General features: G+C 48.6%; 1 protein-coding gene across 1 annotated transcript; it reads left to right on the forward strand.

Annotated features, from left to right (window-relative positions):
* Positions 1–8: 8 nt before the first annotated feature.
* ADPRM (ADP-ribose/CDP-alcohol diphosphatase, manganese dependent) lies at positions 9–13207 on the forward strand. The gene is made up of 4 exons (XM_032595721.1): positions 9–76; positions 7884–8501; positions 9291–9407; positions 12487–13207. The coding sequence occupies exons 2-4, from the start codon at positions 7901–7903 to the stop codon at positions 12795–12797; spliced, it is 1029 nt and encodes a 342-aa protein (XP_032451612.1). The 5' UTR covers positions 9–76; positions 7884–7900; the 3' UTR covers positions 12798–13207.
* Positions 13208–13240: the final 33 nt, after the last annotated feature.

Raw genomic sequence — 13240 nt, forward strand, 5'->3', positions numbered from 1 at the left:
CTTTCCGCTCCGCTCGTTGGTGGCGAGGTCGCCGAGCCGGTAGCCCGGGAGGACTTGGCCGCGGACCCGCCGCGCGGTAGGTGGTTCCTTGCGGCTGGAGGCGGGTCCGGCCGGGGCTGGGCGGGGGCTTCGCGGCGCGGGCGGGCGGCCGACCGACCGGGGGCGGGAGGCTGCGGCGGCGTCCGGGCCGCGCGGCGGGGGCGTGGCGGCAGTCACCGCCCGTAGAGCCCCGGTCCTCCTGGACGCCGGCGGGGAGCCGCTGGGCTCTGACTGCGCTGCGCCCCCAGTGTGGAGGCGGACCTGTCGGGGTAATTGGGGCGGCCGCGGTGGGGTAGGAGTGCCGGGCGCCCGCAGTCGTCCCCTCGCCGCGATGTCACCTCTCTGGGAGCCACGGCTCTGGCTCAGCCCGCTGGGCCCCCGCGTCCCAGGGTGCTCTCGCCGACGTCCCTCCCCGCCTCGGTTCCCGGGTTCAGCCTGGCGGGTGAGGTCCTCACCTGGGACCCCCTGCCTTGGGGGGCAGCCCGCGTTCACGGCACGGAGCATCCCTGCGCCTCCCGTGCTCGCGGAGGTACAGCTTGCGCGCGCGCACACACACACACACACCCTCACACCCTCTTTGCCTTCTTAATCTCTTCGCGTCTGCACTCTTGACGCCTTCCCACCCCACTGGATTGGCAAAACACTGGAAAATGCCCAATTCTCTTCCTTAACTTCAGGTCACACTCCCGCGTGGCCTTTGTCAGCGAGCTTCCAGTGAGCAGAAGCAGCTCGTGTCCCAGTGATTGGGGGACTGGGGCAGGCTGTGTCCTCGAGCCCGCACCGCTGGCCCAGGACGGTCAAGTTGGAGCCCGGTGATGGCTGAGTTTCTTGCCTCTGGAGTCGAACTGGGATTTTCTGGAAGTTCCGCTCCAAGTACACGGTGCACTTCAGATCATTTTCAAAGTAAAATTTTCTGTTCTGAGATTGCCCTTGGGTAACTTTTTTTTTTTTTTTAATCGTCTTATTTCTGTGTATTTGTTTTCCCAAGGAGTTTTCCCACAAATTGCCAAAAAGATTCAGTAACAGCTTGCTAACTCAGGCAAGGAGCACACAAAATTATTGTTTATCTTTTTTAATTGCTCCTTTGTATGTTAAGTATGTCGATCATATAGCTTAAAATTCAGTGTTATTTTTGGCTGGTCTGTTAAATTGTGTTTGCCAAAGTGATTCCTTCAATAGCTTTATTCTTAATTTGTTTATCAAAGCATTTTTTTACAACTGTTTTTTTTTTTAAGTAAAAAAAAATTACTTATTTATTTTTATTATATATTTTTGAGAGAGACAGCATGAGCAGGGGAGGGGCAGAGAGAGAGAGAGGGAGCCAGAGACTCCGAAGCAGGCTCTGTGCTGACTGTAGCGGTTTGGCGGGGGCTCAAACTCACGAGCTGTGAGATCATGACCTGAGCCAAAGTCGACACTCAACCGACTGAGCCACCCAGGTGCCCCTACAACTATTTCTTATTACATTTATAATAGTAAATAAAATACTCATTTCTAAAACCATTCTTGACTCAAAGTAGGTGTTTTAAAAGTATATGTGGGATGAATTGCTCATCACACTTCTAAACCTGATTTTATGGACCCGTGAAACTCTAGTGTTAAAAGATCCCTAAGAAGTTTTCTGGTGTAAACCTGTCGCTTTTATTACGACTTTTAAACCATGGAGATCAGCAAATGAGTTTTCCCCTTTCAATTTAGATACTGTTTTTGAAGGAGACGGGACCTAGGTAATATCATCTAACGTTTGTTCTATCAGTAGCGACCGGGCTGATCAGATTTTGTGCTTGACCTAATGTTAGGCTGTCTTGACTAGGACAGGACTAGCCTGACTTTGTGTGGCTCCCTGTCATTGACTCTAAGTCTAAAGTTCTCTTTTGGCCAGCAAAAGAGCGGACACAGGATTAAAGTGAGAGATGGCTAATATCTGGGAAAAGACAAGAGCCCCGAACAAAGGTCTTCCCCGCTTTTATTAGGATCAGAAGGCTTATAAATGTGGTGATGGACGTGCACAAAGGGACAATGAATCTGTGAATGTTAACTTGTGGGCGTGAGGGAAAGGGGGTCTTAAGGATATTCGGGGTTGGGGGTTTGGGTTAATACAAAACAAAATCCAGGCGCTGGGAAGTTGGGAGGAAGGTTGTTTACAGCAGACAGGAGGCAGGACCTCTGTTTATCTTGGCTAGCCTAGGGGATGAGACAGGTAGGAGGAATAACCTCAGGGTTGACAAGGCACCTTTTCTTTTGTTAACCGTCTATGCTCCAGGCTGCTTTGCCTGCAGCGTGGGGTCCATTGTCCAATTTACCTAACCTGGCCCTATCCCCCTGTGAAAGCAGCTTCTGCCATAGGACTAAACTGGAGTGCTTCCACCTTGAATATCTAATCTTGTTTATTTCATATACCTGTGTACTGGGCACCTTTGCACCGTTTCTATTTCAGGACTTTGTCCCTCCCTCTCCATTCTGGGGGCTCTGCACCCCCTCTCTATTTTGGGGTGCCTTTGCACCTCCCTAGTCCTGGCACCTTTGTGCCTCCTTATCCTCGGGGTGCCAATCTGGTTTACCCAAACTCAGGTTTGAGCATTTTAATGGCTTTGTATTTCTTTAAGCATTGTTAACCCATTGGCGTAAGCCCGGGGTGGGGGTGGGGTTCCTAAGCTCATCCCCCATAGCTCCCAGCACTGTAACTTGTTCACTTCATCTCAGGTCCAGATTCCCGCCCCATGTGCCTAGCCACAAACCTTTCCAGCCTCAGCTTTTCTGTTACTGTAATATTTAGCACAATTAAATGCTCAGACTGCTCACCTCCCCCCCCCCCCCCCCCGCCTTTTCTTTCCACAGCCACCCATCCCATGGGCTCTGCATATAAAAACTTTGCTGACTCCACCTGCCTTCTTCTCTAAGATGCTTCTGGCTTAGCCTCTGAGTGTCTCTATCACAGTGGTTCCCCTTGCCGGTCTCTCCTTATTAATATCTGGACTTCTTTGCCCACTGCTTTGGTTTCCTTTGACAATAGTGTAGGGCTGTCTTCATGCGCAAGTTCATCATAGATGCTTGAGGGACTTCGACATGGAACTTCACCCTTCTGCCGCTCATATTACTGAAGTTTTATTCGTATCATCTTGTAGCAAGTTTCCAGAAAATAAGCATCTCTGAGATATTTCTTCCTGATTTTTTTTAAATTTTTAAATGCTTATTTATTTTTGAGAGAGAGAGAGAGAGAGAGCGTGTGCATGCACAAGCGGGGGAGGGGCAGAGAGAGAGAGGGAGACACAGAATCCAAAGCAGGCTCTAGGCTCTGAGCTGTCAGCACAGAGCCCGACGCGGGGCTCGAACTCACGGACCGCGAGATCGTGACCTGAGCTGAAGTCAGAGGCTTAACCGACTGAGCCACCCAGGTGTCCCTAGAGTGCTACAAATGATGAGCCTACCTTGACACATCATAATTAGTGTTTATAGTTTGCATTAGGGTTCAGTCTTGGTGTTGTATATTCCCTGGATTTTGACAAATAAATAATGACAGGTATTCTCTAATATGGTAGCATACAGAATAGCTTCACTGCCCTAAAATCTTCTGTGCTCCACCTGTTCATCCCTCTTTCCCCTTTGACCCCTGGCAACCACCGATCTCGTTACTGTCTCCATGGTCCTGCTTTCCCAGAATGTCATATCTTTGGAGTCCTATGGTATGTAGTCCTTTCACATTGGCGTCTTCCTCTCTCTTTTTCTTTCTTTTCTTTTTTTTTTTTTAAATTTTTAACGTTTATTCAGTTTTGAGAGACAGAGCACGAGTGGGGAAGGGGCAGAGAGAGAGGGAGACACAGAATCTGCACAGGCTCCAGGCTCCGAGCTGTCAGCACAGGGCCTGGCGCGGGGCTTGAACCCATGGACTGTGAGATCATGACCTGAGCCAAAGTCAGATGCTTAACTGACTGAGCCACCAGGTGCCCGTTTCTTCCTGTTCTTAAAAATCTTTCATGCCTAAGGAGGTTTTCACAAAATGCTGCCTGTGTATCCTGCACCATGACTATTTGAAGGAGTTTTTGTAGGAATTTACTAATAAAGTTTTTGAAAACCTGGTAGAGTTTTCTACTGTATTCTGATCTATAAAAAGCTGCAGTAGTTTGGTTATTTTGAGGTTCACTAGACAGATATATTTTCTGATAGATAATTAAAAAACGGCGTGCAGTACTTTGTGATTTACAAGGTGGATTGCCGTGCATTATAAGTGAGTTGAATCTCACAAGTGCTGATGAGGGTTATCTGGCTCCGGGAAAAACTGGGCCTACAGTTAACTTCCAGGTCTTCAGTTCCAGAGCCTTCAGCAGCCATCCTGCTGCCCGGTAACTAAAACGTTGGTAATGTCACATATGGTGGTGTGCGGTCCAAACTTTCAGAACAAAGTCCCACTTGATTTTCCTTTCTTTTCAAGAGCACATTATTTCCTTAGGTCTTCTAATCCGTCTAGACTTGATCTTCTCTACAAATACTCTTAAAAAACCTTACAGGCATTTAGAAACACGCAGAAAAGTAGAGAGAGTAAACCTCCCGTGTCCATTGCTCACTTCAGCAGTTACCCTTTACTCACCCACTTCTGTGTGTTTCTGGCGGAGGCCGGAGGCCATGGAGCCCACTCTGAAACACTTTCATGCCCTTGGCGTGTTTAGTAATTCCTAGTTTCCCCACCGGAGGCGTGTGAGCTTTTTATCTCTCTGTCCACCAGGAGCAGTCTTTCTGAGCTCCAGGCATCTTGTAGGGCCAGACTGTAAAAGACGTCGAATTAGTTTCTTGGGTCAGTCCCTGCCCACTCGGGGTTTTTCTTTTTGACCCGCCTTACTCACCTCTGACCCTAACAGTCCTTCCCTGCATGTGGCCTGGCCCCTACCCCCTGCTTCATGCCTTTCTCCTAACAGGTTGCAGTAGCAATTTTCATTTCTGGTTTTCAAAATAATTTCTTTATTTCATAAAATTGTATTCCCCTGTCTTTAGCCTTGTTTTCTTTTCTTTTCTTTTCTTTTTTTTTAAAGCAGACTTCACGCCCAGCACAGAGCCCAGTGCGGGGCTCGAACTCATGGCCCTGAGATCAAGACCTGAGCTGGGATCAAGAGTCGGATGCTTAGCCGACTGAGCCACCCAGGCGCCCCAGCCTTGTTTTTAAAAGCTCTACGTCTTTGACATTACACGTCTCCTTTCTACCGCAGAACACGCTACTGTTTGCAAGTGTGTGGCCCCTGCTGCTTCTCTGCACACTGCTTAATTTTCATTAAGAGGTTCGCAGATCTTAGTTTGCCCTTGAGTTTCTCTAAACTGTATTCCAGTGGAAGGTGTATCTGATGGGACCTTAGAGCCAGTTCTGTTTGGATTTACTGAGAGGAGAATTTAATGGCTGATAGAACGAAACGATCAAGCAGGGACAGGTGGGTACAGGCATTCAACTAATGTTTCCAGGAACTTGACTTCTTTCCATCATTCCGGTCTGCTCCCATCTGGGTTGGGGGTCTTCTCAGGTCGCCTTCCCCAGCAGCTCCAGTCTTCGCCGTCAGCTTCACACCATAGTTCTGGTAGTTGGGCTGGTAACTCCAGCAACAGTCCCGCACGCAGCTGGTGCTGGCTAACTCGGCCTGGGTCACGTGCTTGCCCCTGACCGACCAGAGGGACGCTTCCACAGCCAGCAAGGGAAGGCCACACCACGTGCGCTGAGAGTGAGGATTTGTGTAGATGTCTAAAGAGACGGGGGTGCTGTTAACCACAAGAACAGGAAATGAATACTGGGTAGGCAGGCAAAAATGATAGCTGTCTCTGGAGAAGATCAAATTAATTGGGACTAAAAGCTCCCTCTAGGAGATCTACCATACCAATTATCACCTTAAAACTTCTGAGCGTAAACACAAAAACAAAGAGGCTTTTCTGGCAAGGGAGAACAGCGTTCCCAGAAATCGTTTTCTCTGAAGCTTTGGTAATAACGCTCCAGGGATACATTTACTCACTTACCTTCTGGTTGGATTCTTCCATTAATCCGTACTTGGAGTCACAAATATTTGAAACCTAGTATGACTACGGATTGTCATCAGATTTGGAGGAGTTGTAGATTTATTGTATCTGAGTTCTTCACCTTTCAAATGAGATGATCTGACCCACCCCCACACATATTGACTGCCTTGCTATCTACTGGGATTTTCGGATGAGGACTGCAGGAAGCAATGAGCATGTGAGAAGAAAAAAAAAGTGTAAGGACACCAAGCCAGTTTTCAGGATTGCCATCTTTCTAGTGCTGCTTTGCCTGTGTTAGGGCTATAGTTCCACCAACCAGAATAAGGAAGAAAGTAGCGGAAGCTCCCATTGGGTGGGTCAGGTAGAATCGTGTCCTTCGTGAACGACAGTTTCGGAATAAAGGCCCGTCCTCCTCAAGCCACATTGAAGTCCCGCCCTTTTGCTGACTGCGGAGGGTCCCCTTCACATCTGACAGCAGCGATCTGTCGACTAAGACTTCCACCTATTGTAGATGGTTCAAAGGACCCAGTAGCCATAGTGGGACCAGGAGTCTGAAAGTAATTTTAGAAATTCCAAATGGATTTGTTGTTTTAGAAACAACTAGGCCTTCATAAACTTAGATATCACAGCGCAGTTTATTACTGTAGACTTAGAATAAGAATAGTCAATAAGAATAAGAGTAGATTTAGGACCATAGCCTTTGATTTACAAAAAAAAAAAAAAAAAAATTAATGTTTACTTTTGAGACACACACACACACACACACACACACACACACACACACACACAGAGTGTGAGTGGGGGAGGGGCAGAGAGAGAGGAGACACAGAATCCAAAGCAGGCAGGCGCCAGGCTCCAGAGCACAGACTGGGGCTTGAGCTCACGGACTGTGAAAACATGACCTGAGCTGAATTCGGATGCTTAACTGACTGAGTCCCCCAGGCGCCCCTGATTTTTATTTTAAGTTTTAGTGTTCTTGGCTCTTTTAAGGTGTTACAAATGATTCTAAATTTAGGTTATAAACAATCTAATAAAATCATAGGTTTTCAGGTCTAAATCCCTTGTTCTTGGCTAGTGAGGGAGGGCACAGATCACATGTGAGAAGAAAAGATTATGTAGTTCCCATTTTGGTTGTGGGGCCAGGCTACTTAATCCTCAGGTTGAAAACTGGTTCAGATGAGAATCCAACTATTGAAGAACCAGGAGCGTTTTCTCAGAAATGGAGATAGTCACATCAATATTACAGTTTTTGTGCTGGATTTTGTTTGTTTAAAATGATTCCTCTCATACCTTTATTTCCTCTCCCTGTTATTCCAGGTGTAAAATACGAGAAAGTTATTTCAAGTGGTGTGGCCACCAAAGAAAAGATTCAGCCTGACATAAAAATAACCTAGAAGGGAATCTAACATATCGAGTGCAATGAATGAGTGTAATATACAACTTTCTGAAAAAAAGAGTTCTGGCATTTTGATAGAATTATTTTGGTTTTTTGTGGAAGAAAGTACTGTGCGTGTGTCTGTGTGTAAAATGACCAATTCTGTCGGATGTGAATCTGACTTTCCTGGAATTAGAATGCCTGTTCATGATAGGATAATACCCTTTTGTTAATTGTTACTCTTGTGAAGAATAGAGATGATCATGTATTTTACAATGAGGGAAAGGAACCGTTTCAAAGACGGTTGGTTTGGACCCAAGACCGTTTGACTTTAAGACCCCTGCACTTTTCTCTCTACCATGGCCCGGCAGGTTAACTCTTAACATTCACTTCACCATTCTCTTCAGCCTATTCAGAAGACTAAGATGTTTATAACGTGGATATCTTTTTTACTTTATTTTGTTTTATTTGTTTGTTTTAGAAAGCCGTGTGGAGGTTATGGATGATAAGCCCGGTCCTGGACCAGTGAGTGAGACTTCAGAATTTCTCTTCTCCTTTGGAGTTATAGCAGATATTCAGTATGCTGACTTAGAAGATGGCTATAATTTCCAAGGAAACAGACGGCGATACTACAGACACAGTCTGCTCCACTTACAAGGTGCTATCGAGCACTGGAATACAGAAGGCAGCCCGCCCCGCTGTGTACTTCAGCTTGGAGACATCATTGACGGATATAACGCGCAGTATAAAGCCTCTGAAAAGTCGCTGGAACTTGTTATGAACACATTCCAGATGCTTAAAGTTCCCGTTCATCATACATGGGGGAACCATGAGTTCTATAACTTCAGCAGAAACTACTTAACGAATTCTAAACTTAACACAAAGTTTCTGGAAGACCAGATCGTGCACCATCCCGAGACCGTGCCTTCAGAGAACTACTATGCTTATCATTTTGTACCGTTCCCTCAATTCCGGTTCATTTTACTGGATGCTTACGACTTGAGCGTCTTGGGTGTGGATCAGTCCTCTGCAAAATACCAGCAGTGTCTGAAGATACTGAAGGGTCACAATCCAAACTCGGAATTGAATAGTCCTCAAGGTGAATTATTCCTTTGAGCTGAGAATCTAATACATTGTCTTTAAACTTCAGCCACCTTTTATTCAGCAGGAAGATGGATGGTTAAGGTAAAAGTATATCGTCGCCGTCGTTCAGGTCAGGATTTCTCACAAGCCCCATGGCACGTGCATTGGTTGCAGTTGGTTGCAGATGCGTTTCACGGATGTCTGAATGTCTCTTCTGGGCCAGGCCCTTTTTCTAGGGCTAGCTAGTCAGAGCCATAAGCCATGCTGACAGCATCCCCTTTCTTTTTAGTGGATTGAGTGGAGGAAACGAGAGACACGGTGGGCGGGACCGGGAATAAATGAAACAAATGAAATTACTTCCACGGTGATAAATCCTACCGAGAAAATCACGTAGGGTGTTAAAGAAAAGGATCGCGTACTGTTTTAGCTTCAGTGGTCAGAGGAGATGGCCTCTCCAGAGAGAAAAACATGGAAGTGGAAACCTGGACGGTTGGAAGGAGTCGTCCTTGGGAAGCACGGGGTGGGCAGAGTGTTGGGGACGGAGTGGGGGACGGATGGGAAGGTGCCCGGCACAGGGAGCCTTGGGCATCAGGACACAGGAAGAGGCCAGTGAGGGAAGCAGAGGAGCATGTGCAGCGCGCCTCATCCGTACTTCGCCCTGTGCCTCGTGGCTCCCCGTTTTAAGTCAGCCGCTGCCCAACATTCCTCAGGAAAGGTGCAAGTGTCCCCACGTTAGCCGAGTTCGAGTGCCCAAATGAGGGGAAAACTGGCCGTTGATGGGTCTAACGTACCTCGTTCATTTCAGGACTGTCTGAGCCCCAGTTTGTCCAGTTCAATGGAGGATTCAGCCAAGAGCAGCTGAACTGGTTGAACGAAGTCCTCACCTTCTCGGACACAAACCAGGAAAAGGTGGTGATTGTGAGTAAGTATTTCAGTTGCTCGATTGCACCAGCGTCGTGGAGGACGGGAGAGTTAGGTCGAAAGTGCACTGGTAGTATTTCGGTTGTGATGTCCTCTTGCTGTGAAATGAATGCTTCCATCCCCCCCCCCCCCCACCCCGAGAACCTGAGTATAAGATTGACATTTACAGCCGAGCCAGGAAAGAACTGTAAAATAACAAAAACATGTTGCCACATGTTAGTGCCTGGGAGTCGGCCTTTTAGGTTTTAAAGTAGAATTTCAGCACAGGGGATCGGTTTACGTAGCACAGTTGACTCTTGAACGACGCAGGGGATGGGGTGCCGCCCCCTGCACGGTCGAAAATCCACGTGTAACTTGTGACTCCCTAGAAGCTTAAACTACACGTGGACTCCTGTTGGCTGGGAACCTTACGGGTCACGTAAACTGTTGGTTGACACATATTTTGTCTGTTACGTGCATTCTGCGCTGTATTCTTACAATAAGTGAGCTAGCGGAAAGAAAATGTCATTAAGGGAGTCATAAGGAAGAGAAGGTGCGTTCACAGTCCTGTAAAAATCTGTGTATAAGTGGACCCGCACAGTTCAAACCTTTGTTGACGGTCAACTGTAACATCTGAGTGCGAAATTCAGTCCAGGACCCCCCCCCCCCGCCCCCCAGACCTCAGCCGGTCAGGCACTGTGGCCGCTGGATAGAGGCATCGGCTGTCGAGTGTTGGGGTGTCAGGTGTGACGGACGCACCTGGCGGTGAGTACTTCACATCTGGAGCTGCGTCTGCTGCGTCATTGCAAGGAGATAAGATTTACGGGGCTTCTGCTTAGAGTCATCTTCTACAGAACTGCTGTCGTCGTAGGTTGTAGGAACCTGAGGTGCAGGTGTGCGCACACGCACAGAACTGAATTTGGACTTGGCGCATGGCAGGTGTCCTTGGTCTGGGGTCTGAGTTTCCATCCTTGCTGTAGAATTGATGCGGCGCACTGGCTGAGAAGACCGTGCTCGGGGTCCCAGGGACGGGACGCCGTTCCGTGCACGGGTGTTTGCGTGAGCTGTGCGACTGGGTAAACGTGGAACCTTCAGACCGATTCTCTGAGTGTCGTATCACATGGAATCATGGACACGAAAACCCCTCGGAAACGACGGGCTATTCTGACAGCTGGCGATAGAAACGCGTATGTCTCTAAGTGTGGTTTTCACTTGGTGATCCTGCACCGTGGGAAAACACGTAGACGGAGCAGGGGTGTTGGGGCTACCGTTAGATCAAGTGTCCTTCCAGGCTGGGAGGACACAAGGTGCCCCGGGGTCATTGGTGCGACGCGACACTCCCTGACTCCTCCGTAGCCGGTCTCATTGTTGACTTGTCTCTGTTCAGCTTCCCGCTGCCAGGCCGGCCCTGTCACTTCCCGAGGACACTGGCGCGGAAAGGGACCTACGGGTCGTGCCGGCAAACCTGCCAGTGTCAAAGATCAGGAAACAGAGAAATGAAGCAACGTGGTTCTTTCGGTAGCATGTGGTTTCGGCAGGGACTAGAGCCCACCCCAGCCTCCTTTCCCCCTTGTGTTTTTACTTCAGGGCACCTGTCTCCGTTAGCGTCTCTTAGGTTTCTGCCTGTTGCTGTAAGCTGAGAAACCGGATGAACGAAGCTTTAACAACCGAGTGCATCAGGTTCTCTATGGCAAAGTTTAAAATGGCTGATAGCCCTTGGCTTTTGTTTTTCCGTGCTCCTTCGCTTTGATTTTGGGTACCCACAGGCCATTTGGCCTGCGTCTTGGAAGGCTGGCACGGCTGGTGGCCGAGATCTGGTGGGGACACCGCAGCAGGACGGGGTTCTGGGCGGAGGATTCAGCAGTTGGGGTTTGGAAATGTGAAGTTTCAGAGGCCGCTAGACTCACTGGAGATGCTGAGGAAGCAGTTTGGGTGTTTGAGTCTGAAATTCGCGGTGGGGAGTCCGGGCGGGATGTAAGCACGAGGGACTTGGAAGAGTGCCCGTGACGGTCGGAACTGTGGATTCCTGGATCGCCAAGGCATCAGGCGCGAGTGGAGAAGGGACCCAGGGACCGAGTGTTCAGGCGCTCCCAGGAAGAAGCGGGGAGTGAGAATTCATGGAAACGTCCGTGGAGCAGGGAGGAAGAAGAGGAGGACTGGTGAGGTTCCGGCAGCCTGGGGCCTCAGGGATGGGGAGACGGTCCCTGGGTCACGTGTTTCCAGGTCTCTCGATCTGGAAGGTCACCCGGCCTCTCTGGACCCTGAGCCCTTAGCACGGCCTCAGGAGTGGGCATGTGTCGTGCGTGGGCACACTCGTAAATTCTTTGGACGCCTTTGGCTCTGTCTTTAGGGAGCTATTAATCCTCCATAGTACAAACTAAATAGAAACAAAACAGAACGAAAATTCAGAATAAATGTCAGAATAAAAATAACAGTTTACAGGAACAGAAAAGGAAAGTGACTTAAGGGGAAGAAGCAAAGCGAAGTGAGCTGTTGTGCCCACGCTGCAGACTGACAGACGGGGTGGCCTCACGTGTGTTCAGTCCCTGCTTTACCTCGCTTTTCGCATCCGTTAAATGGCTCCGACTGCCTTGATCTCATGGAGGTGTTTATAGTGGCGTGCATCCATTTTAACGCACTGAGTGTCTGTCTGTGTAAGTGACATATGACCCATTGACCCATCCCTGAACTGTGGTTACATTTAGGAGAGTACCTCTTTCTGCGTCTCTGCCGCTCGTGTCTAAGGAAATCGGCGAGACGGATTCCAGCACAGCATCCGCCTGACTTCTGCGGACGCCCTCAGGGTTTCTCCATGTCTGTGCGTCTTCAGACGCTCTGGGCGTAGGGAGCTCAGGGGTTCGGCCTCTCCCCGTGTATGCGGACTGTCTCCCTGTGTCTACGCTGCACAGATGTGGCTGTAGATTAGCCAGCTCTTCGTGTATGTGGATTTTCTCTGGTCTTAGTCCATCTGGAAGAAGTAGCAACGTGCTTTTGTTTTTTTTTTTTTTTCCTTCCCCGTGAGTACTAGCTTTTAGCCATTTCTTTTGATGAAAGAGACATTTCCTAATCGGCTCATAACTCTTCTTCTCTTTAACTAACAGGCCATCTTCCCATTTACCCAGAGGCCTCTGACAGTGTGTGCCTGGCCTGGAATTACAGAGACGCGCTGGCCGTCATTTGGTCCCACAGGTGTGTCGTGTGTTTCTTCGCCGGTCACACTCACGATGGTGGCTACTCCGAGGATCCTTTTGGTGTGCACCACGTCAACCTAGAAGGGGTTATAGAGACGGCGCCGGACAGCCAGGCTTTTGGCACCGTTTATGTCTACTCTGACAAGATGATGTTGAAAGGGAGGGGCAGGGTTCCGGACAGGATCATGAATTATAAGAGGGAGAACGCCTTCCGGTGTTAGTCTGGCTCACTGCGTTTCATCTCGTTTGCCTTTGGAGAGAGAGAGCACGGCTGAGCTTTGTGTTTTTGTTCATCTCCCCCCGCCCCGAACCCTCAGGCTCCTTGCTTAGTATTCTCTTTGCACGACAAAACGGATCTGTGGCCTCGGTGCGCGTCAGCTCACGAGATATTCTGACGTGTCGTTTTTGGATAACAGATCCGGTGCTGAGAACTGGACACAGAATGAATGCGGGCGGCGTGAATAAACCAGGGCAGAGACTGAGGGGGGTGGTCGAGTCCTCAAGACAGACTTCATTTAGCCTGATCTGGAATTTTTTTTTCTTTTTTTTTTTTTTACACCAAGGAGGATATATTCATGTATTAACCATGTAACTTAACGTTCGTAATAATAAAATAAGCTCAGGTAAACTCTTTCTGTGTATCCTGCTGTGTGAATGAGCTTTG

The sequence above is a fragment of the Lynx canadensis genome, chromosome E1 (genome assembly GCF_007474595.2).
Source record: "Lynx canadensis isolate LIC74 chromosome E1, mLynCan4.pri.v2, whole genome shotgun sequence".
NCBI lineage: Eukaryota > Metazoa > Chordata > Mammalia > Carnivora > Felidae > Lynx > Lynx canadensis.